Here is a 20,868-nt window from a genome sequence, read left to right as displayed (position 1 = left end):
CACAGTATTCATCTCTTCCCCTCCCCCATGACCAAAGCCGCCCTCCTCCAGGCTCTGGCAGTGCAAACTCACATCAACACATTCGTGGACAAGATCAGCCAGGACCCAGACTTTCTGGAAGAGGCTCTTACAGGGTAGGAGGGGAAATGGTAACATGGATAAGAACATTTTTGTTGATGGAAGTTGTTATTATAATATTATTACATATAATATGTTATACTATCATAAGCTTGGGATGATGCAGAATCTTTGATACATACAATGAGAAATAGGTTGTGACATTTAATTATGTTCTCATAAAAACTGTCTTTACCTGTCGTGATTTGCATGGCGACAAATAAAGACGTTCACTGATGAGTTTTAATCCTGCGTTTTAAAGCTTATCTTAAGACCAATGACAAGAAATTAGCAACTCTGATGTAAAGGAGGTGGGTAGCCTATATTTACAGTTACATGTACATGGCACTTTAGATATAGACACTTGTCCATCATACCATCAGAGACGCATCTGGTCGGTCCAAGTCAGTCCTCCAGCAAGACAGACATAGAGAGATATCTTCAGCGACAAGAACAGGGGCCATCTCAAAACAGATGGTTTGCTCCTCACCCCCAGGACTCCTGACCCCAACATCATGAAGAGAGTCTGAGATCACATGAGGAGACAGAGGACATAGAGACAGATTGAATTCACAGAGTGTTACAGACCCTGGCTCAAAGGGAAGCAACACAACGAGTACGCAAAAAAAACAGAATTTACTACATTTACTAATTCAAAAATAGAGGTTGACAAAAGAAAATGTGGAGTGAGCAGCAGGCCCTGCTGCCAGGTCATCTGCAGCAGAAAGTGTGGCAGAGGGAACTAGAGTGGGCAAGTGTGACAGGTTTTTATAGGGCGCTCGCATCTGCAGATAAGCACAGTTGCATCATGGGCATCTACAAGTACATGGCCTGTAACACAGAGCAGGTGTGACAAGTTCTTGAGTATCTTGAACAACTTTTTGTTTTTTCCTCAAGCAACTTCTGAAGCATCTTTTTTTCCTGTAACTTTTCAGCGGATTTCTGAAAATTTTACTCTGAGATACGGTAAGCAGACTACATTACAGCTACATAGATGTTGTGTCGTGATTCACCGAGGCCTGATGGTTGGGATGGTTGTTGTTGGGTGTGTGAGGCAGACACTGTGAGTCACACTCTGCTGCTGCTGCAGCAACATCTTCTCTGGAGCACACTTAACACTGAGATGCGTTCGTGAGTACACAGGGTGAAGTGAAGGAATTCAATCTCATGTCTTTCACATTTATTGGATAAAAGTTGAGTTCAGTGTCACACCTTTGTCTGTCCCATCTGCGCACGCGCTTCCTACACTTCCTGTCACCCCTCTCACCCCCTGTGTCTCAGTCTGTCTCAGTCTAACTTTCTCTTTCAGTACAATGACAGTTAAATATCGGTGTCATCTGTTTCATTTCCTTTCCAGGCATCAGCGCCAGTTCACCACAGTCAGGCAGCTGTCAGTCTGAGCGGGTAGGTGACAGAGTTTTAACCCTGCGTTTTAAAGCTTGTCTCAGACTCATGACAAGAAATGAGCATCTCTGATGTAAAGGAAGTGGGCAGCCTATATTTACACTTACATGTACAGTAGCCTGCTGTGCGAAGGCGTTTGGCACTTTAGATGTCAACTCTTATCCATCATATCATCAGAGACTCATCTGGTTGCATCTGGCAGAGACCGGAGACCAGAGACAAGACATAAAGAGCTATCTTCAGCGACAAGAACAGGTTTGCTGTTATTTTTCTGTTTGCTACATTCTGTATGAAGTTAGCTGATTAATGAAAACTCTTTGGACTGAGGTATTCACAGGATGATGTATTGCAATACATAAATATAGTGTATACAGTTTTACTGTAACTTTTTCCTAGACAGATGGTTTTTATTTGCATCAAGGTTTACTGTGAATAGTTCGTTTCTCTTCTTCTAATGTGTGATTTGATGGTGATTTTGAACATTAATTTACCACTAAGCGAACAGTAAAGACAGGTACACTTTGTGGAAGTACTTGTTCTTGGACTGTTGAACCTTGTTCCACGGAGATGCTTTCTGTGTTTCCTTTTGACTGGATGAGGAGTGAAAGCGTTTGAGATGATGTGAAGTTGGGTTTGTTTGGAAAACCTAAGGAGGCTCTGCAAAGAAAGAATAAGACTCAGGCTGAAAAATGTTGAAATTTCCCTTTAACAAGAACTACAGGGTACCCTGGTATGAGTGGCAACTGGCAGCCGTTTCATGTTTGCAAGATCAACAACAGTAAGACCTGGAATTTTGCTTATGGTTTCAGATTCTAGGCTGCTCAGATTTTACCAGGCAAGGTAAAGCCAGGCATCTACTTGCTTAGACAGGCCCCCTGAAACATTTTGGCGTCTCCTTTAGTTTCTCTCGTGAAATGTGTGTTCATGTGTTTCCTTGACGTTTGCCGTGCTTTATCTCCTCAGGCCCACAGCGATGGCAACAAAAGTATTTCTCCAGCAGCTGATCACAAATCCTGACAGACTGAACAGTTTAGTGGATGAAGCGAAGGAGCTGGCTTTTCAATATGGGATTCTACTGCGGACACACGAGACCCCCAATTCATCAGAGGTAGGTAGCAACCACACTGTCTTCAGTTTTAAGTTCATGATTCATGAATCTGACTCTTTAATTTGCAGGTTTAAAGCAGCTCTGATCAATATTTTGATATTAGCAATGGACGTGAAACGTGAAAGGTGTCGCTTGTAGTGATGCACCCACAGACAGCTATCGCCTTACTCTGCTGCTCTCCTTTGATCCACAGAGCTTTATAGCATTTTTGCCAAATCACTGCTTTGGTTGTTTGCTAACAAGTTAGCCATATCAACAATGTCACTGTTGCGTTGTGTTTAAAACATATTTCTGCAGATAAACAAGCAGTGTCAATACACAGTATTCATCTTTTCAGGTGGTGACCTATGCCCCATTCACCCTCTTCCCCTCCCCTGTACCCAAAGCCGCCCTCCTCCAGGCTCTGGCAGTACAAACTCACATTAACACACTGGTGGACAAGATCAGCCAGGACCCAGACTTTCTGGAAGAGGCTCTTGCAGGGTAGGAAGTGAAATGGTAACATGGATAAGAACATTGTTGTTGATGGAAGTTGTTGTTGTTATTTTTCTAAAACCATATGAAAATTTGATCCCTTGAATCCTACAGACACAAATCAAACATAATAATAAGCATAACTAATAATAAGCTTGGGATGACGTGGAAGCTTTGATACATACAGCGAGAAGTAGGTTGACATTTAGTTATGTTCTCGTACAAACTGCCTTTACCTGTCATGATCTGCATGGTGACGAATAAAGACGTTCACTGATGTATAATGTTGGATGCTTTGTCTTCTTCCACATCACAGTACTATCAAGGCAGATGAATTCACAGCTAAGTTGTTTGGCATATACAGAAAGGTGCAGCAGGAGGCTCAGACACAGGTAAGAAACTGGATTTACAGTGTTAACAACTTAGACAGATAACCTGGCTCTCAACAGCGTTTGCACTCAAACCCCCTGTAAGGACCAAAACAAAGAATGTATCTCAGTACATGTACTTACTGACTTTCCTGTCAGCTCTAAGCCCATTGGTTCCTCGGGGGACTATTTACAACCATGTGTTAATACACCTATGGTCAAAATAAATTGTAATGTCCAGGTTCATCATAAAGAAGGAACCTGTCAGCCAGTGCAACATGTGGTCCCTGATGTGCTTTTAATAATTTTTGGATAACTGTTTTTTAGCAGGATAAATTTGTTGTTAGTTTTTTGGCAATAAAAAAAATATACAGAATATCACCAGACCTTTAAGCCGTAAACCATTATTTTATTTATTACTTACTCTGATTGTGAAATATGTAGCCACAGCCCACAAATGATTAGCTAAGATTAGCATAAGGACAGAGAACAGGGGGAAACAGCTACTGGCTCTGTCCAGAGGTAAAAAATAAAACACATCTGCCTACCTCCATCTGGAATTTTACAAAAATGTAAATAATAACATCTTTGGTGAAATTTATGGTGGGTCAAATTTAGAGGTGCGATAATGCAGTTTTTTTTTTTTCTATCTTTGGAGCAGAGCCAGTTAATCACCACCTGGCTCTAGCTTCATGTTCACTCTGCAGACGTGACCGTGGTTTCAGTCTCCTCATCTGAACCTTTGAATGAAAGCACATTTCCAAAGAAATCAAACTAAAACAACTCAGACAAGTTTGTCTGTTACTAGGCAAACTTCAAAGAATTCAATTCAAGTCACTTGTGTCATTTTTTTTCCCCAGTCCATTGTGATGGGATTGATCCGGGCTGATTACATGGTGGATCAGAGGGAGGATGGAACATCCTCCTTGAAGCAAATAGAGATCAACACTATTGCTGCCGGTGGTTTTGGTGTGTCCGACCGTCTCCCTGTCTTGCACAGGTATACGCATATTGATCAACTGATTTTCAGTTTAACAAAGGGGATTGTGTATTGATGAGGTTACATGCAAATTTACAAACAGTGAGAGCAGTGTCAAATAAACTCAACATGTATAACCAATATAGCTCGTGAAACAATGAACAATATAGCTCATTCTTTGCTATATATGTGATTTACTCTCGTACAAACTGTGGTTCTCCCTGACTTGTCAGGAACATACTGAAGTCAGTTGGTCTGTTGGAAGAGAGCAAGTGTATCCAGGATACTAACAGGACTCCTGGAATGAGTGCCGCTCTCGCCAAGGCCTGGGAGCTCTACGGCCAGCAGAGGTAAGTGTGGTGGTGGAGGTCAACACGCTGTATGTGACACAAGTACATCAACAACAACAATAATTATGAGGCCAGAGGATGTCAGAGGCAGAGAAAAGCAAGTTTTGTTTGATCACACATATGATAAAGTGAGAAAAAAAAACACTGACATTTGAATAGTTTGTTTTGCAGAATAAAGTAATTATGCTACTGTGTTATTTTCACTGACTTGTTTGTAGCAACGAGGTTCTAAGATATTTACAGATATAATGATATATATGATGTGAGATTAGCTATTTTTAAGTGCATCTTTATCGTGGACTGAATAATAACAAAAAATCAGTCATGATCTTTCGTCTCTTTCTGCAGAGCAGTAATTCTGTTTCTGGTGGAGGAGGTCCAGCTGAGCAAACTCAGTCATCGTTCCATTGAGAGAGAACTGTGGAACAGGTAAGAACTAAAGGATTTTATAAGATGCTTGAGTTAACTGTCATGAGGAAAACACAGAGTTCTTAGTTTCACTTTGAGATACCAAATACGAAAAACACGACTTTTTCTGTGCAGGAATGTTCCTGTTATCCGCAGAAAGTTTGAGGAGGTGTCTGAAAGAGGATCTCTCGATGCTGACAAACGATTGTTTATGTGAGTATGTGTTTTTAATAACTGTGACGCATGGGAGCAAGGAATACTTTTTTGGGATATAGGCCAACTCAGTCTCACGCTGAGAGTTGAGATGAGACAGTCGATACCATACTTGTCTGTATGCTTCATCTGAAGGTAGAGTCAGCAGGCAAAATGTAAAAATGAATATTTGTGGTTATAAAAGGTGTTTTTTTCCCCTTTATTGTCAGACAAAAGACAGAACACTAACCAGACAGAACAGAAAGAAAAACAAAACAATAAACACAAGACAATTACAGAAGTTTAGTGAAAGAACAGGCGGTGTAAGATGTCAGGTATCTGATTTACATGCTGGTGCTATTTTTTTTTGCTGACCCCAGTAAGTATTCGGAGATATAACATTTATTATTTCAGTTCCTCTAACCCTGCTGAAAACATTTCTGAACACTTACTAACTGTAACTCTGCAGAGATGGGCTGGAGGTAGCTGTTGTTTACTACCGCTATGGCTACATGCCAGACAACTACACTGACCAGGTAAGATTAAATGTTAAGGTATTCCTTAACATTTGTGTTACTTTAAAAGTTGAACTAAGTTATTTTTGGCAACTTGGAAGCACAAGAAGCAAGATGTAAACACAAATATCGACATATTAATACCTTATAGATTAAAAAAAAAAAAAGAAAAAAACAAGCAGTTGCTCATTCACATGTCCAGCAGACTCTTTGCCTTCATTTCAGGTTGTGTTTTTATAAACCATGTGAATATAAAGTCACTGTCCATTCTCCTTTTAGCTGTCTTCAATAAACTCCTATTATCTGGCTCTTTAACTACTGAATGCTCCACTAACTGCTTCTGTCTGATGCTTGGTGTTGGGCAGGTGTTGTATTGTCAATTTATGTATATCAAATGATTGGAATTCAAAGCAAGGGGTAATAAGCCACTAATAGCCACGGTGACTGATCAGTGATCATGTGTTGGTATCAGACCAGAAGCTGTTTGAGTGGCAGTTTAAAATGTGTTAATTCAACAGAGTCACAGTGGAGACTCACTATTACACGCAATTGCACACAATCCAGTTTTTCTATGAAATGGGGTTGTTATTATCTAACATGCTGATTAGTCCAAATGATATTGTCATTAAAATATGTTACATGTTACAGAAATTGTATTTTTGACTTTCCAGATACATCATAAATGCTAACATGTTCAGCTGTTCCATATTAAACGGCTGATTGCTTAGTTGATGGAAAGGAAAGTTTCCAGCTGTGTATCATTTCTAACACAGAGCTTATGTGTGGCGTAGAGTTGGGACGCTCGTCTTCTGATGGAGCGCTCTCTGGCTGTGAAATGTCCAGACATTAGCACTCACCTGGCCGGAACCAAGAAGGTCCAGCAGGTGCTCGCAAGACCTGGAGTTCTGGAGAAGTTCTTCCCCGACCAGCCTCAGGTAGTGGAGCAGATCAGAGCGACGTTCGCTGGCCTCTACACTTTAGACATGGTGAGAGAATGACACACACTACACATTGTTATCTCTTATTGTGCAGAGATGATAACGCTACATGTAGTGTTGCGCAGTTTGCAATATCCTGCGTTAATAATGGAGCTACACCCCAATTATATTGTAGGAGCCATATTATTCTTTCTGGCGATAGTTGGTTTTTATTGATTAGTTTTGTCTGGTTACCATGGTGATGCACAAGGTTCTGGTCACGTGGGCATAGGCGGTAATAGACGGAGGTAACAAAGAGGGGCACTCACTCACCTGCGCTCAGGTAGGAGGAGAGAGGGGAGCTGGGTAGCCGTAATTTTTGTTGACCGCATGCAGGAAGCTTTGATGCATATTTTTTCCATTCAGTTTTTACACATGCTTTATACCGTGTACGCATCTCCATCGACAAGCATGTGTATTCTGGAAGTGTGTTTTTTGTTTGGAATAGCGCGTCAGACAAATAGGACCTAGCCTAGTATCTAACTCTCACGCGACTTTTAGGCTGGATCTTTGGTCGCAATATTTTTTCGACCAAAAACGAGGCGTTTTCTCAAGAAAGTCATCGCATATCAGCGCACAAAGGATTCAGGAAGACGCCAAGTAAATGCAGCGGTTTCAAATGAAAGGCGCCACACCTAACGTCATTTCACGGAGGACAGGTAAGCTTACCTGTGGATGTGTGTGTGCATAAGGAATCTGGATTGCATTAAAACCTGAAAGGTCTCCGTTTGGGATCTTTTAATGGTTGAATGCTGATTGGATGCGCGATGCTGCGATATATTTGTTCCGTTCTCTGAAGGAAGTCTGCACTTTGTGGCTTGAACATGCGGTGGTTTGATGTTGTTTCAGTGGAAATGATTATGTTGCTGTGTTGAAAGGAATTTCTTGGATTTACTGCGCACTGTGGGTGTATTTAAATGCTGTGGTTCACTGGGGGAAAAAAAAGTTGAATGAGAAAAAAAAGCCAACAATGAGTCAAACAAATGGTCTGCAGAGGAGTCTGGGAAAAGAAGGGAACGCAAACTCACTCAAAATGCCTTGATGAATAAAATTGAAAGATTGCAAAATACACGCAAAGGTTTTGTTAATAAAATCAAAGGTTTGATACCAAATATGAAAGAGCTGATGAGACAAAAGGAAAATGTGTCTCAAATGAAACAACTTTTAATGAATCTAAAGACACTGTGTGAGAATACCAATGCTGCACATGATGAACTGTTGCTTTTACTTCCAGAAGATGAAATAATAAAACAAAAGGAATGGTATACAAGCATCATGATATACAGCCACACATTTCAAAAGCAAACTGAACTAGGGCTGCAACTAACGATTATTTTGATAATCGATTAATCTGTCGATTATTTTTTTGATTAATCGATTATTAATCGGCTAAAAAGGGGAAAAAAGCAAATTTGATTTCCAACATTTTATTTAATTAACCAAACTGTCTTTGTTCAAAAGTTGTTTCCAACTCCCATAAAAAATTAAATGTATGCTACATTGAGTACAAAAAAATTAAAAATAAACATTTTGTAGCAGCTGAATCAATGTAAAAAAAAAACCCATAAAATCTTTTTTTTATAAAGTGCAACCAGCATTTCTTTATATTGTTTTGTCAAACAAAATCGTATTGAAGTCTTGAATTTTAAGATGAACAGTTTAAATAGCTGTAATGAAAAACAAAGACCATCTGTTTTTATACAGTGCAGAGAGCATTTCTTTACATGTTCTGAAAAAAAAAAACCTGTCTCCACCTTGAAATAAGCTGAACAACAATTTAATAATTAAAATACATAAAACTTGAACAGATTTTAACAGGCTTTTCCTATTCATTAAATGGCTCTTCAACAACAGGCCATGGAGGTAGAACTATGGAGGAATGGTTCTGCAAGAACACAGTCACTTGCACTCACTCACAATGAACTTTGCATTGCAATGCAAAAATGTTAGCATGTCCACATGCTCTGGGCTGAGACTGGCTCTCCTCTTGGAAGCTATGTTGCCTGCTGCAGAGAAGAGGCGCTCGGATGGTGTTGAGGTGCAAGGGATGCACAAGTAGGACTTAGCTAACCTAGCCAATGCAGGATATCTATTCTCGTGAGCCTTCCACCAATGTAATGGATTTTCTTCCTTGGCAAGGGGCTTCTCTCCAAAGTACGTGAGGACCTCGTTCCTCACTTGGCTGTTGAAATTCTCAGTTTCCCCCTCTCTCTGATCTTCCTCACTGCTGGTTCCAGAATCGAGAGTTGTAGGTCCTGAAGCAGCTTTAGTAATGGTGGAGGTGGCACTGGCTTGGTCATGGACATTCTCATGCTGCTGCTGAGGTTCTATCTCCCTACTTACTCCGAGTGCATGTGTTTGTATTTTGTTCTGCACGTTAAAGACTTGCTCAGGAGTCAGAAACTTCAATTTTCTGAACCTCGGGTCCAGTGCAGAAGAGAGGATCACTGTGCTTGGTGCCGTTTCTGAGAAAGTAGTGTCATTTTTCCATCACTGTTGAAGCTGCTCTGTAGCAGACACTTGGAAAGCGTGTACTGCTGCTGACTCAAATGCAGCACTCTGGGTGGACTTCACTAGCCCCTGCACAAGTGGAGGTACTGTAGAGATTGTGGTATATTTGTCCCCACTCATAAACACAGTGGCACATTCAAATGGTTTAAGGGCTCTGGAAAGCTCTTCAAGCAGGCCCCACTGGTCAGCTTTTAAGTCAAGGTACCTTTTGTCCCTTTGTGTGACAGTTGAGTCGGACAGTGTTGCAGTTACAGGCCACCTTTGCTCAAGCAGTCGGCTAACCATGTAGTATGTGCTGTTCCATCTCGTGCTTATATCCTGAACCAGCTTGTGTTCTGGTGTACCCATTTGTTGCTGTTTTTGTCTCAGCTTGTTGGATGCTAGCTCACTTTTTTTAAAGTGTTCCACTAGACATCTTGCAGCCCCAATAGCTTTGTCAATGCTTGAGTGCTTTAATGCAGAATTGATCACCAGTTGCAAGGTGTGGCCAGTGCAGCGGACAGAGGACCACCCATGCTTCTCCTCCAGTGTTTTTGCCGCAGCCACAATATTGGTGCCATTGTCATGCACAATGGCGATAATCTTGCCAAAAGGAATTTCAAACCTGGCTGCTACCTCCTCCAACCACTCTGCAATGTTCGATGCTGTATGTCTGTCCTCCAGTGGCATGGTGGTAAGGCACACTGACTTCATGTCCCAGTCATCTCCTATGTAATGGTATGTAATGCCAAGATAGGCTTCAGTGGCTACACTTGTCCATATATCAGTGGTTAGAGCAATTTTGCTGTTGGTGGCCTTTATGGCACTCTTCACGCCCTGGAATGTCTCCTGGTATTTCTTCTCCATCAGTCGGGTGAAATAGGTCCTCGAAGGAAGAGTGTAACCAGGGTTGAAGGTGTTTATCATTTTTCTGAATCCTTCATCCTCCACCATTGATAGTGGCCTCATGTCTGTAACCAGCATATTCAGGATACCATCAGTGAGAACAGCTGATTGCTGTGGTGTGCAGCTCTTCCTTAAAACATAGTCACAAATGCTGGGCTGTTTTTTTTCTGAGGTGAGAGAGAAAGTGCAGTATGAGTATGCACAGAAGCACAATAAGTAAAACATACAACATACACAAGTTAATAACTACTGATCTAAAATGCAGACAAGGCAAAATGAAATTAAATAAATAGACATTGGGTAATGCTGCCATGTGCTGAGAATAAAAAAGGAAATGCAGTTATAGCCTATATGTGATACATAATAAATTAACTCACTACGAACTTACCGTGGGTCTCCTTCACCGATGGCTCCGACATGCTTCCTCTTCAGGTGCTCATGCAGTGATGTTGTGCTGCCGTGCCAGACGAGATCAGTCGCGCACATTTTGCACCTAACGCTGTTCTTTGAAGGCCTTAATGTAAAGTGCTCCCATACTTTTGACGACTTGGGTCGTACATTTTTTTCTCTGCTAACATTAGCCTCCTCCGCTGTGACGGCCTCCGCCATTTTTCAAACGCTTCTTCCAGGTGAGCTACACAAGGCGCGGCATTGGTTCGCTTCTCCTGCTTCTTCTTCTTTTACGGCGGTCGGCATCCAGCTTACTGCTGCTTTACTGCCACCACGGCTTTGGCTGGCTTACTGCCCCCACATTAGGGCGTAGCAACTGCACTTACGTGTATGATAACATAGACCCAACTAATCGATTATTAAATTAGTTGCCAGCTATTTTAATAATCGATTTAATCGATTAGTTGTTGCAGCCCTAAACTGAACAATGGATCAGTGAAATGGAACAAAACCAGGATGTTTCACAGAAGCAACAGGATTCAACAGAAATGGAAAAAAATGTAAGATGCTCTGAGGAATTAAATGGAACAAATGAATGTTCTGATGTAATTAAGGATGACATCAATCCAAGTGACAGTATCTCAAATGTTGGAAGCAATAAAACATCTCAGTCATGACTATCTTCAACTTAATCTGCATGTTTAAAGGCTGAAGCTGAGTTGGCAGCTTTAGCCATGAAGAAAAAAATACTGGAGAAAAAACATGCACTGGAAGAAGAGGAGGAACGGCTGCGTAAAAGGAAAGAAAAGCTACAACTGGATGCTGAGATTGCAGGAAATATGGCAAAACTTGAAATTCTCAAAACACAAAGTACTGCAAGTGGAAAGAGGACATCTAAGGTTTCAGATGGAATGAACTCTTACTTGTCAAGAAGAGTTAACCACTCAATGTCAATGCAGATGAATTTATTCCATCAGTACCTGAACAGAGTGAAACAAACGCACAGTATCCATATGAACAACATGAATTCAACACAAATGTGTCTGTGGATTTGGAAGCCAAAAATCATGTTCTTGGTATCATGAGCAAACAAAATGAAATAACAACACTGCTGATGCAACAGATTGCATCTGAGATTACAATTTTTGATGGTGACCCATTAAAATACCACACTTTTATCAGAGCCTTTGAAAATGGAATTGAGAGGAATACAACTGATGACTGTGATCGTTTATATTTCCTGGAACAACATACAAGAGGTCAAGCCAAAGAACTTGTGAGGAGCTGTCAACATATCAACCCAGAACAAGGATATTTTAGAGCAAAAACATTATTAAAGGAGCAGTTTGGGAACGAACAAAAGGTCGCCTCCGCTTATAAGGATATCTTCATAATTTGGACATGTCTTCCAACATGTTAAGCATCATTAAGAAACTGCCATACAAACTCAGAGACAGATGGAGGAGCCAGGCTTGTGAGCTGCAGGAAATATATAATCGGAGAGCAAAATTTATTGACATTGCTAACTTCATTGAAAGGCAAGTAAAAATGATGACAGATCTTGTGTTTGGAAACATACAAGACTCTCTGCCAGTAAATGGAAATAAAATTGTAATCAAACCTAAGTCACAGCTCCGATCTGGAAACAGAGGAACCAGCTTTGCAACCACTGTCTGCCGTGTGGAGAACAAACATCAGTTTGTAAAGAAGGAGAAGGAAATCGAACAAACAGGAAGGAAAGTGTGCATCTGCTGTGGAGGAGGACACACATTAGATGTATGTGTGCAGATGGGAAAAATGGCTAGGCTTCTTAAAGATAGATAGGCTTCTTAAAGGAAAATGGCATCTGTTTTGGCTGTTTGTGTACAGGACACATTGGCAAAGATTGCCGTAAAAGGATTTCCTGTTCAAAGTGTAGCCTTAAACATCCCACAGTACTTTATAAAGAAGTTCCAAATGTTTCTGAGCAGACTGGGAGGAACACAGTGGTGTCTGTTGACAACATGCTGGTGTCAAGTGGTCTTACAGGGGCTGGAGACCAGGACTGCAAGCTGCCCATCATTCCGGTCAAAGTAAAATCTAAAAAGGAAACGAAATGATCACTACATATGCTTTTTTTGGACCAAGGGAGCACTGCGTTTTTTTGTACTGAGAGCCTGATGCGCAAGCTTCACCTTACAGGGAGGAAGGGGCAGATTCTCCTTCGAACCATGGGGCAGGAGAAAGTTGTGAACAGTAACATCATATCAGGATTGGAGGTTGCTGCATGAGAGGAGGACAGTTTTCTTGAACTGCTGAAGGCTTATACACAAGAGTCCATGCCTGTGCACTGAGGAAATATTCCTACTGAAAGGGATATTAAAAAATGGTCTTATTTAAAACATGTTCACTTACCTCAGATCGACGCAGGAATAGAGCTTCTGATAGGGACCAATGTTCCTATGGCACTGGAACCATTAGAGGTGGTGTGTAGTGTAAATGATGGACCATGTGCCATTAGGACCACGTTGGGCTGGACAGTTAATGGACCACTGACAGGAGACGGTGGAGAGATGGCTAACTGGGAGCAGCCACAGATAACTGTGAACAGAGTTTCAGTTGTGAATCTGGGTGAGCTGTGGCAGCAACAGTTTAAGAATGACTTCCCTGAAAACATCCCTGAGGATCAACCTGGGATGTCTAGAGAAGATCAAAGGTTCCTGGAGTTGGTGAGCAACACAGAAAAAAACAGGTGGATGACCATTACCAGGTTGCATTACCTTTAAGGAACAATATCAGCATGCCAAATAACAAGAAAATTGTGGAGCAGTGTTTGCATCATCTGAAAAGAAGGTTTCAGAAAGACCCAATGTTTCATGCTGAGTATAACACCTTTATGAATGAGCTTCTGGTTAAAGGCTATGCAGAGAAGGTGCCTGAAGAGGAGCTGGACTGTGGTGATGGAAAGGTATGGTGTATGGTATATACCACACCCTGGAGTTTACCATCCCGCCAAAGGAAAGATCAGGATTGTATTTGACTGTGGAGCAAGCTATCAAGGAACATCACTGAATGCTCAGCTCTTACAAGGCCCTGATCTTACTAGTTCTCTGACTGGAGTAGTGACCCGGTTTAGGAAGGAACCAATAGTGGTCATGGCTGACATCGAGTCCATGTTCCACTTGGTACAGGTCCCTGCTGATCACACAGACTTGCTGAGGTTCCTCTGGTGGCCAAAAGGGGATATGGAACCCTCTGAGTATCGGATGACGGTGCATGTATTTGGGGCAACGTCGTCTTCTAGTTGTGCTAACTTTGCCCTTAGAAGATGTGCAGAGGACTACGGACATCACTACAGTGAGGAAACAGTGGACAAATTATTACATAGTTTTTATGTAGATGATTGTCTTGTGTCAGTGGCCACAGAGGAGGAAGCAGTGTCACTTTACCAGGAGTTAGTCACTCTGTGCTCCAAAGGAGGATTTTCCCTCACAAAGTGGATGAGCAACAGGTCTGGAGTGCTGGAAGGCATTCCTGAAAGTCACAGAGCAAGAGGCATGGAAGGGTTGAATATGGAGTTGGATTCATTACCTGTGGAGAGAGGGCTGGGTGCGGAATGGTGCATAAAATCAGATTCCTTTAAGTTCAGGATTGTACTGAAGGACAGACCACTCACCAGAAGAGGAATCCTCTTGACTGTCAGCTCCATTTATGATCCCCTGGGAATGCTGAGCCCTGTGGTCTTAACAGTGTAGAAAATTCTGAGAGTTTTGCGCAGGAGAGAAATTGGCTGGGATGACCCTGTGCCTGAGTCAGTGTCTAAGGGGTGGCGGAAGTGGCTGCAGCAGCTCCATCTGCTGGAAACATTTGAAATTGCCAGATGTGTGAAACCACCAGGGTTTGGAGAAGTTGCCACAGCCCAGTTACATCATTTCTGTGATGCTAGTGAGGATGGGTATGGAACAGTGTCATACCTGTTGTTGAAAAATGAGTACTCAGAAAAACACAGTGCTTTTGTCATGGGAAAGGCCAGAGTGGCTCCTTTGAAATCTGTTACCATCCCCAGAATGGAGCTTATTGCTGCAACCATGGCCAGCCGCATGGATGTACTTAGCTTGCCATCATTAAGTTCTGTCAAGGACAGAGATTTCCTGAAGAACTAGCCAGTCTGGAGAAAGGGCAGCACATTAAGAGATCCAGTCACCTCCAAAAGCTCTGTCCACAGTTGCAAGATGGAATCCTGCAAGTTGGTGGTTGGCTCAGTAGATTGTCTGTGCCTGTGGAAAGTAAACATCCTATAATACTGGCAAAGGATCTTCACATTTCAGAGCTCTTGCTTAGGCATGTACATCAGGAAGTGGGACATGGTGGATGTAACCACATGCTGTCTAAGCTGAAGGAGAGGTGCTGGATCACTGGTGAGTGTAGCCATATGGAAAGTACTGTCCAGGTGCATCAAATGCCGCCGTCTGAATGTTCTGCCAGTATACCAACATATGGCAGATTTGCCCCATGAAAGAATTGTCCCAGATGAACCACCATTTACTCATGTAGGGGTGGACTATTTTTGACCTTTTGAGGTTAAGTGCAGAAGAAGCATGGTGAAGATGTACGGTGTCATATTTACCTGTCTTGCCATCAGAGCCATACACGTTGAAGTTACTCCATAACTGGACACCGACTCCTTCATTAATGCACTCAGGCGCTTCATTGCTAGAAGAGGACAGGTGCGGGAGCTACGCTCAGGCAATGGAACAAATTTCATAGGAGCAGAGCGTGAGCCGAATGTTGCTATTGAATAGTGGAATCAAGTGCAGGTCAATGATGTCATGCTGCAGAAGGAAATTAAATGGAGCTTTAATCCACCTGCTGGTTCGCATCATGGAGGATCATGGGAGAGGCTAATAAGGTCTGTGTGCCTTAATTCAACTTTTAACGTACAAAACTTGGATGAAGAGGGTCTTCACACAGTGCTTTGTTAGATTGAAGCGGTCCTATCACCAAGGCCTCCATGGATCCAATTGGTCGCAATAATTCATATTCATGTTAGTACTGATACCGTAAGAATAACAGTGTTTTAATAAGGAGCCTCCACTCTCTGCAGACATGATGGGTGTGACAACCGTTCTTTTTTCAAATGAGAGACATGCATAATTGCATAAACTCAGGTATAGAGAACATCAGATTATTGCATACCACGTAAAAGCTGTAGTAACACTTGGTCTAATTATTTCCAGTAATTAATCTTATAAATGTACTTATTCACTGTCAAAAACACACCTATGAAAAAACAAATGGGTAGTTTCTCTAACCAACAGTTTTCTCCTCACCTCTGCCAAGATGTATCAAAGGGACTGGAGCATCCTTGATTGTTGCGGATGCAGTTTTTGGGCCTGATCCTGTGGTCTGATCATGTAACTTGTATCTGTTTCCTTTGGTCATTGTTAAACTGATGATGATGATGATGATTTCACACCCAGTCTGCCCAGTCAGAAAGACAGGGAAAATGTAGTGGTGCCAGGACTAGAGGATGGAGGAAGGCATCATCAATAGCTGAGCTTGAGGAAAGAGCGGAAGAGTTTTAACTGAAAAACGTTCTTCATCATATTTTGTCAGAGGGAATTTTTATGTTTGTCACAAAATCAGATGATAATAAGTAAATTTCCACTGCAGGGTCCAGAAGGTGACCGGACTGTGGCCATGGCTTTGGCCAACCCGGACAACTTTGTCCTGAAGCCTCAGAGAGAAGGAGGAGGTAAGATGGCATCAGTGCACCTTGTGAAAAAGCTAGTGTACAGTGGGTACGGAAAGTATTCAGACCCCCTTAAAATTTTCACTCTTTGTTATATTGCAGCCATTTGCTAAAATCATTCAAGTTCATTTTTTTTCCTCATTAATGTACACACGGCACCTCATATTGACAGAGAAACACAAAATTGTTGAAATTTTTGCAGATTTATTAGAAAAGAAAAACTGAAATATCACACAGCCATAAGTATTCAGACCCTTTGCTGCGACCCTCATATATTTAACTCGGGTGCTGTCCATTCTTCTGATCATCCTTGAGATGGTTCTACACCTTCATTGGAGTCCAGCTGTGTTTGATTATACTGATTGGACTTGATTAGGAAGGCCACACACCTGTCTATATAAGACCTTACAGCTCACAGTGCATGTCAGAGCAAATGAGAATCATGAGGTCAAAGCAACTGCCTGAAGAGCTCAGAGACAGAATTGCGGCAAGGCACAGATCTGGCCAAGGTTACAAAAACATTTCTGCTGCACTTAAGGTTCCTAACAGCACAGTGGCCTCCATAATCCTTAAATGGAAGACATTTGGGACGACCAGAACCCTTCCTAGAGCTGGCTGTGGGAGAAAGTGATGTACTGCTCTCTGAGGTGTTCTCTCTATTTGACTTCAAACAGGTCATCTTAACAAGTCACTGAGGGTAACACTGTGATACTTTTCATTACCAAAAGACAACACGTGACCTCACATGACCTCATTGCATTTGTTGTTGAATTCATTATCCCTGCTTTGTGACTTCAGGGAACAATTATTTTGGAGAGGACCTCACCCGAATACTACAGGAGGTTAAAAGTGATGAAAGGAGAGCTGCTTATATACTGATGGACAGGATCCGACCCAGGACAGAACAAAACATCCTGCTGAGGAAAGGACTTCCACTCAAACTTACTTCTGTTTGCTATGAAATAGGAGTTTGTGGAGCCTATGTGAGGTAAAGTACAGTGGACACAGGGGCATGTAAATCATTACAAAAGAGAAGTTTGCATTTAATCATGATACATCTGTATCTCCACACAGGAATGGACAAGAAATGGTCCTCAATGAAGTTGGTGGTCACATTTTAAGGACAAAGAGCATTGAACACAATGATGCAGGGATAATTGGTGGAGTGACTGTGTTTGACAATCCTCTTATCATCTAAACATGGCATCTATGGCGGCCCTCAACTTAAGAAAAGATTTGGAAATAGACAAAACACAATCAAATGAAAAGAAATATGCCATCGGTTTGACAACATGTTCAGTATTTAGACAAACACGCTGCAAAACAGAAGGCATCTTCTGTTCATGTTTTCACTTTGAAGTCTTTTTTGTAAATGCCAGTCATGTGTTGTCAGATGTATTAAGGCGTTTTCTTCATTTACTTGTGTTTTTGTCCATTTGCATGTGTTTTTGTCCATTTGCATATGTTTTCCAAGTTGCGGTGGGTTGAGCTCTCAGGGCCACCATACAGGAAATGCAGGAAGTTAAAAATGAACAGAACTAAATGACTGGCTCTCCTCTCAGTTTAGGTAAAAAGGTAGCGTGCTTATTTTTATGGAACTAGCTTTAGTTTTAGTCAGAAATGTACAGAAACCTTTTCACAGAGTGAACACTAGGTGGCAGCAAAACCAAAGGCATTTTCCACTCACAGTGAACACTCAGGAGGAGATCTGCAGAGTTCATACCAAGGCAACAGGGTTCATGTCAGTTCTTGTGTTCTTTATGAGCTTCTCATATGTTTTTAAATGTAAAATCTAATGAATAAGCACAGCTGCTGCATAAATGTAGAGGAGAAAAAAATACAATATTTCCCATTGAAATGTAATGGAGTAGTAAGTATGAAACAGCCTAAAATGGAAATATTCAAGTAAAGTACAAATATCTCTAAATTGTACTGAAAGGTACTTTAGTTATGTAGTTAGTTGGCTGGCTGTTTATACTGAGAATACACTAATAATGCCATCAGGCATTATATAATTTTTCATGACCTAAATGCAAAAGCCCAACTTGAAGTCACGGATGATCATTTTCTATCTTGTCTTTATCAAGACAATGGTATATGGACACTGAATTGATTCTCCCAGACAGGGAGTAATTGATCTGATGAGAATGTAGTGTTAAAGTATTGTGTGTTTGCCTTCTTGTCAGTGATCCTGATACAATATTGAGGTGTGCATACACTTCTTTATAAATTTGCCTTTCTACCGAAGAAATGGACAGATTCGTTTAACCCCATGTGTCACCATTTGGTAATTGGTCTTTGGGTGCATGTGACAAACAAGAGGTGGATAAAACAACAGTTTATTTCACATCATATCATGGTCACTGACCATTCATCATTCTGATTGGCTGGGAGGTGTGGATTAACTTTAACTTACCAGACAGAGTACATATTTCAGGTTCTTGTTTTTAACCTCAATCAGTCTCTTAGTTCAAAATAAATCCATAAATGTTTTTACTTCCTGCTTTGTCCTACAGAAGTTGTTCTGTGTTAAAAAGCCAGCTAAAATAAAGCCATTTTGTTAAACTGTGAGCTACTGAAGCTTTGGCACTGTTGCCAGCCAAATACAGGTGCATTTATATAGAATGACAGACAAACCCATGCATCATAGGTGTTATACATATACCAGTTATTTAAAGTTACTCCACACCTTACACTTGGATAACATCTTACTCCACGTCATCCATTACGATCATAGAACTTACTCCTCGTTGGGTATTATCCCTTACATAATATGTTTTAAAATAAAGTGTTCCCTTTTTTTGTCCACCTCCTGTTTTTGTTTCTTCTTCATGATTTGAAGTCTTTGGTGCTGACTTGCTAATGTGACACATTCCAGTAAGCATCCTGTGTCATGAAACAGAGATAAGGGTCATTGTCAGCGAGGGCCGTCAGCACCAGAGAATGTCCCACCGGAAATACTCCAGCATGGGCTTTCTTTTTTCTTTTCTTTTCCTTTTTTTTTTTTTTTTAACTTTGTTTTTATCTCTGTACTTTGTTCCTTTATGCTGTTGTCCCAGGGAGAGGGTCAGTGTAAGGTTACAGATATGAATGTTAAGAATTAGCCTAGTTTGTCAAATGATATTATTTTTATTTCATGTAATCTTTATTTTATCAGGCAGTCTCATTGAGGTTAAGATGTTTTTTTTCTAATGGAGACCCGAGAACAAGAGATAGTCACAAAAACACAATCAACAAAACAAGTGGAGTCTGGGACATATAAAATTTGTATCATCAGCAAAAAGTTGACATTGAGATAGCACATCAGTATTATTTAATGTTAGGAATAACTGTGTTATTTATGTATAAGTCAGCAACAGACTGTTTCTGACCCATCTCTGATGGTGAGACAGCTTGACTGAGAACCATCAGGAACAGCAGTCTGTGCTCTATGGAAGGTAAGAGTGAAAGCACTTAGATTGCAGTTTGTGGTGTAGGATTTCATGATCAGTGGTATCAAATGATTTAGAGAGGTCAGTGGAGGCCAGCACAAAATTGCTTTTTAAAAAAAAAGACAATGTTACCAATTACTGAAACTGCAGCTGTTATTCTTACCATTATTGTTTGATTTGAGGCGGGAGATGTGTCTGTGGTGTGTTCTTAAGAGATGCTATGGTGTCACAGAAAGCTGACTGATAATAGTTCGATTTAGTCTTCCTAATCATGCTGGTGCAAATGTTTCTTTGTTACCCAAAGGTTAACCAGCTGTCAGGATGCCACTGGGTCTAGATTTGGATCAGGCTTTGTGTCTGTTGTCCATGGCTTTGAAGTTCTGCAGTGCCACAGCTGGTCCAGTAATAAAGAAAACATTATTCAAATCAGAGACTGAGAAATCATTTTAAAACATCCAGCAGATTAAGATGCCTATAATTGGTGATATGGTGAATTGCTGTGGTGATAATTTGAGATTGAAATTTTAGAGTCTGACATCGATGGCAGGACAGTGATAACTGAACTAACATCAAGGGCAGAGTCAGGGTATTTGTGTGGTCTGTTAGTCAGTGTGTCATTGATAAATTTTGGTCAGGGTTTTTTAAATTTGTTTTTATAAAGAGCTATCAGAGAGCCTGTTTAGGTTAAGATCCCCCATTGTCATGAACTCAGAGGAAGTGTACAGCAAGCAGATCTTTGCAGTGTCATCCAAAGCATCGAAATGTGCTGAGGGAGGGCAGTGACTACCAGTAATGATTATGTTGCTGTCCCTACCAAGACAGAGGTCCAACACGGTGTATTCATTTTTCTTTGGCTCTGTGGACTGTGGGGCAGATAGATCAGAACTCTGCCTCCCTTAGTCCTTCGATCACATCTAAAAACATTGTATGCATTTATAATCATGTCATTTTTTGGGATCTTGGGGGAAATCTAAGTTTCATTCATAACTAGGATGCCTGGGAAGGTTTCACATATCACTTATTATGGG

At 41.2% G+C, this 20,868-nt stretch overlaps 1 protein-coding gene across 4 annotated transcripts; it reads left to right on the top strand.

The window, feature by feature from the left end:
- The first annotated feature begins 67 nt into the window (after window positions 1-67).
- LOC121197229 (glutathione synthetase-like) lies at window positions 68-19,217 on the top strand. Of its 4 annotated transcripts, none has more exons than XM_041060719.1 (15): window positions 68-134; window positions 1,475-1,521; window positions 1,699-1,776; window positions 2,485-2,629; window positions 2,967-3,112; window positions 3,420-3,495; window positions 4,332-4,471; window positions 4,684-4,800; window positions 5,149-5,229; window positions 5,344-5,421; window positions 5,870-5,936; window positions 6,707-6,901; window positions 16,331-16,412; window positions 17,208-17,397; window positions 17,484-19,217. In XM_041060719.1, the coding sequence occupies exons 4-15, from the start codon at window positions 2,495-2,497 to the stop codon at window positions 17,605-17,607; spliced, it is 1,431 nt and encodes a 476-aa protein (XP_040916653.1). In that variant the 5' UTR covers window positions 68-134; window positions 1,475-1,521; window positions 1,699-1,776; window positions 2,485-2,494; the 3' UTR covers window positions 17,608-19,217. The 4 variants fall into 4 exon arrangements, with proteins under 4 accessions (XP_040916653.1, XP_040916670.1, XP_040916680.1 ...); XM_041060736.1 differs by lacking the exon at window positions 68-134 and adding an exon at window positions 1,074-1,083; XM_041060746.1 differs by lacking the exons at window positions 68-134; window positions 1,699-1,776 and having other exon boundaries at window positions 1,484-1,521.
- The last annotated feature ends 1,651 nt before the right edge of the window (window positions 19,218-20,868 follow it).

The sequence above is a fragment of the Toxotes jaculatrix genome, chromosome 2 (genome assembly GCF_017976425.1).
Source record: "Toxotes jaculatrix isolate fToxJac2 chromosome 2, fToxJac2.pri, whole genome shotgun sequence".
Lineage (NCBI taxonomy): Eukaryota > Metazoa > Chordata > Actinopteri > Toxotidae > Toxotes > Toxotes jaculatrix.
Note: the sequence above shows the minus strand (reverse complement) of the source record. Positions and strands in the feature narration are given on the sequence as shown.

What these genes read in the sequence shown, in the direction of transcription:
- LOC121197229 (XM_041060719.1), top strand. Translation starts at nt 2,495, where the DNA reads ATGGCAACAAAAGTATTTCTCCAGCAGCTGATCACAAATCCTGACAGA. An exon ending in AGACCCCCAATTCATCAGAG is followed by an intron (nt 2,630 to 2,966) that starts GTAGGTAGCAAC and finishes TCATCTTTTCAG; the next exon opens with GTGGTGACCTATGCCCCATT. An exon ending in CGTCTCCCTGTCTTGCACAG is followed by an intron (nt 4,472 to 4,683) that starts GTATACGCATAT and finishes CTGACTTGTCAG; the next exon opens with GAACATACTGAAGTCAGTTG.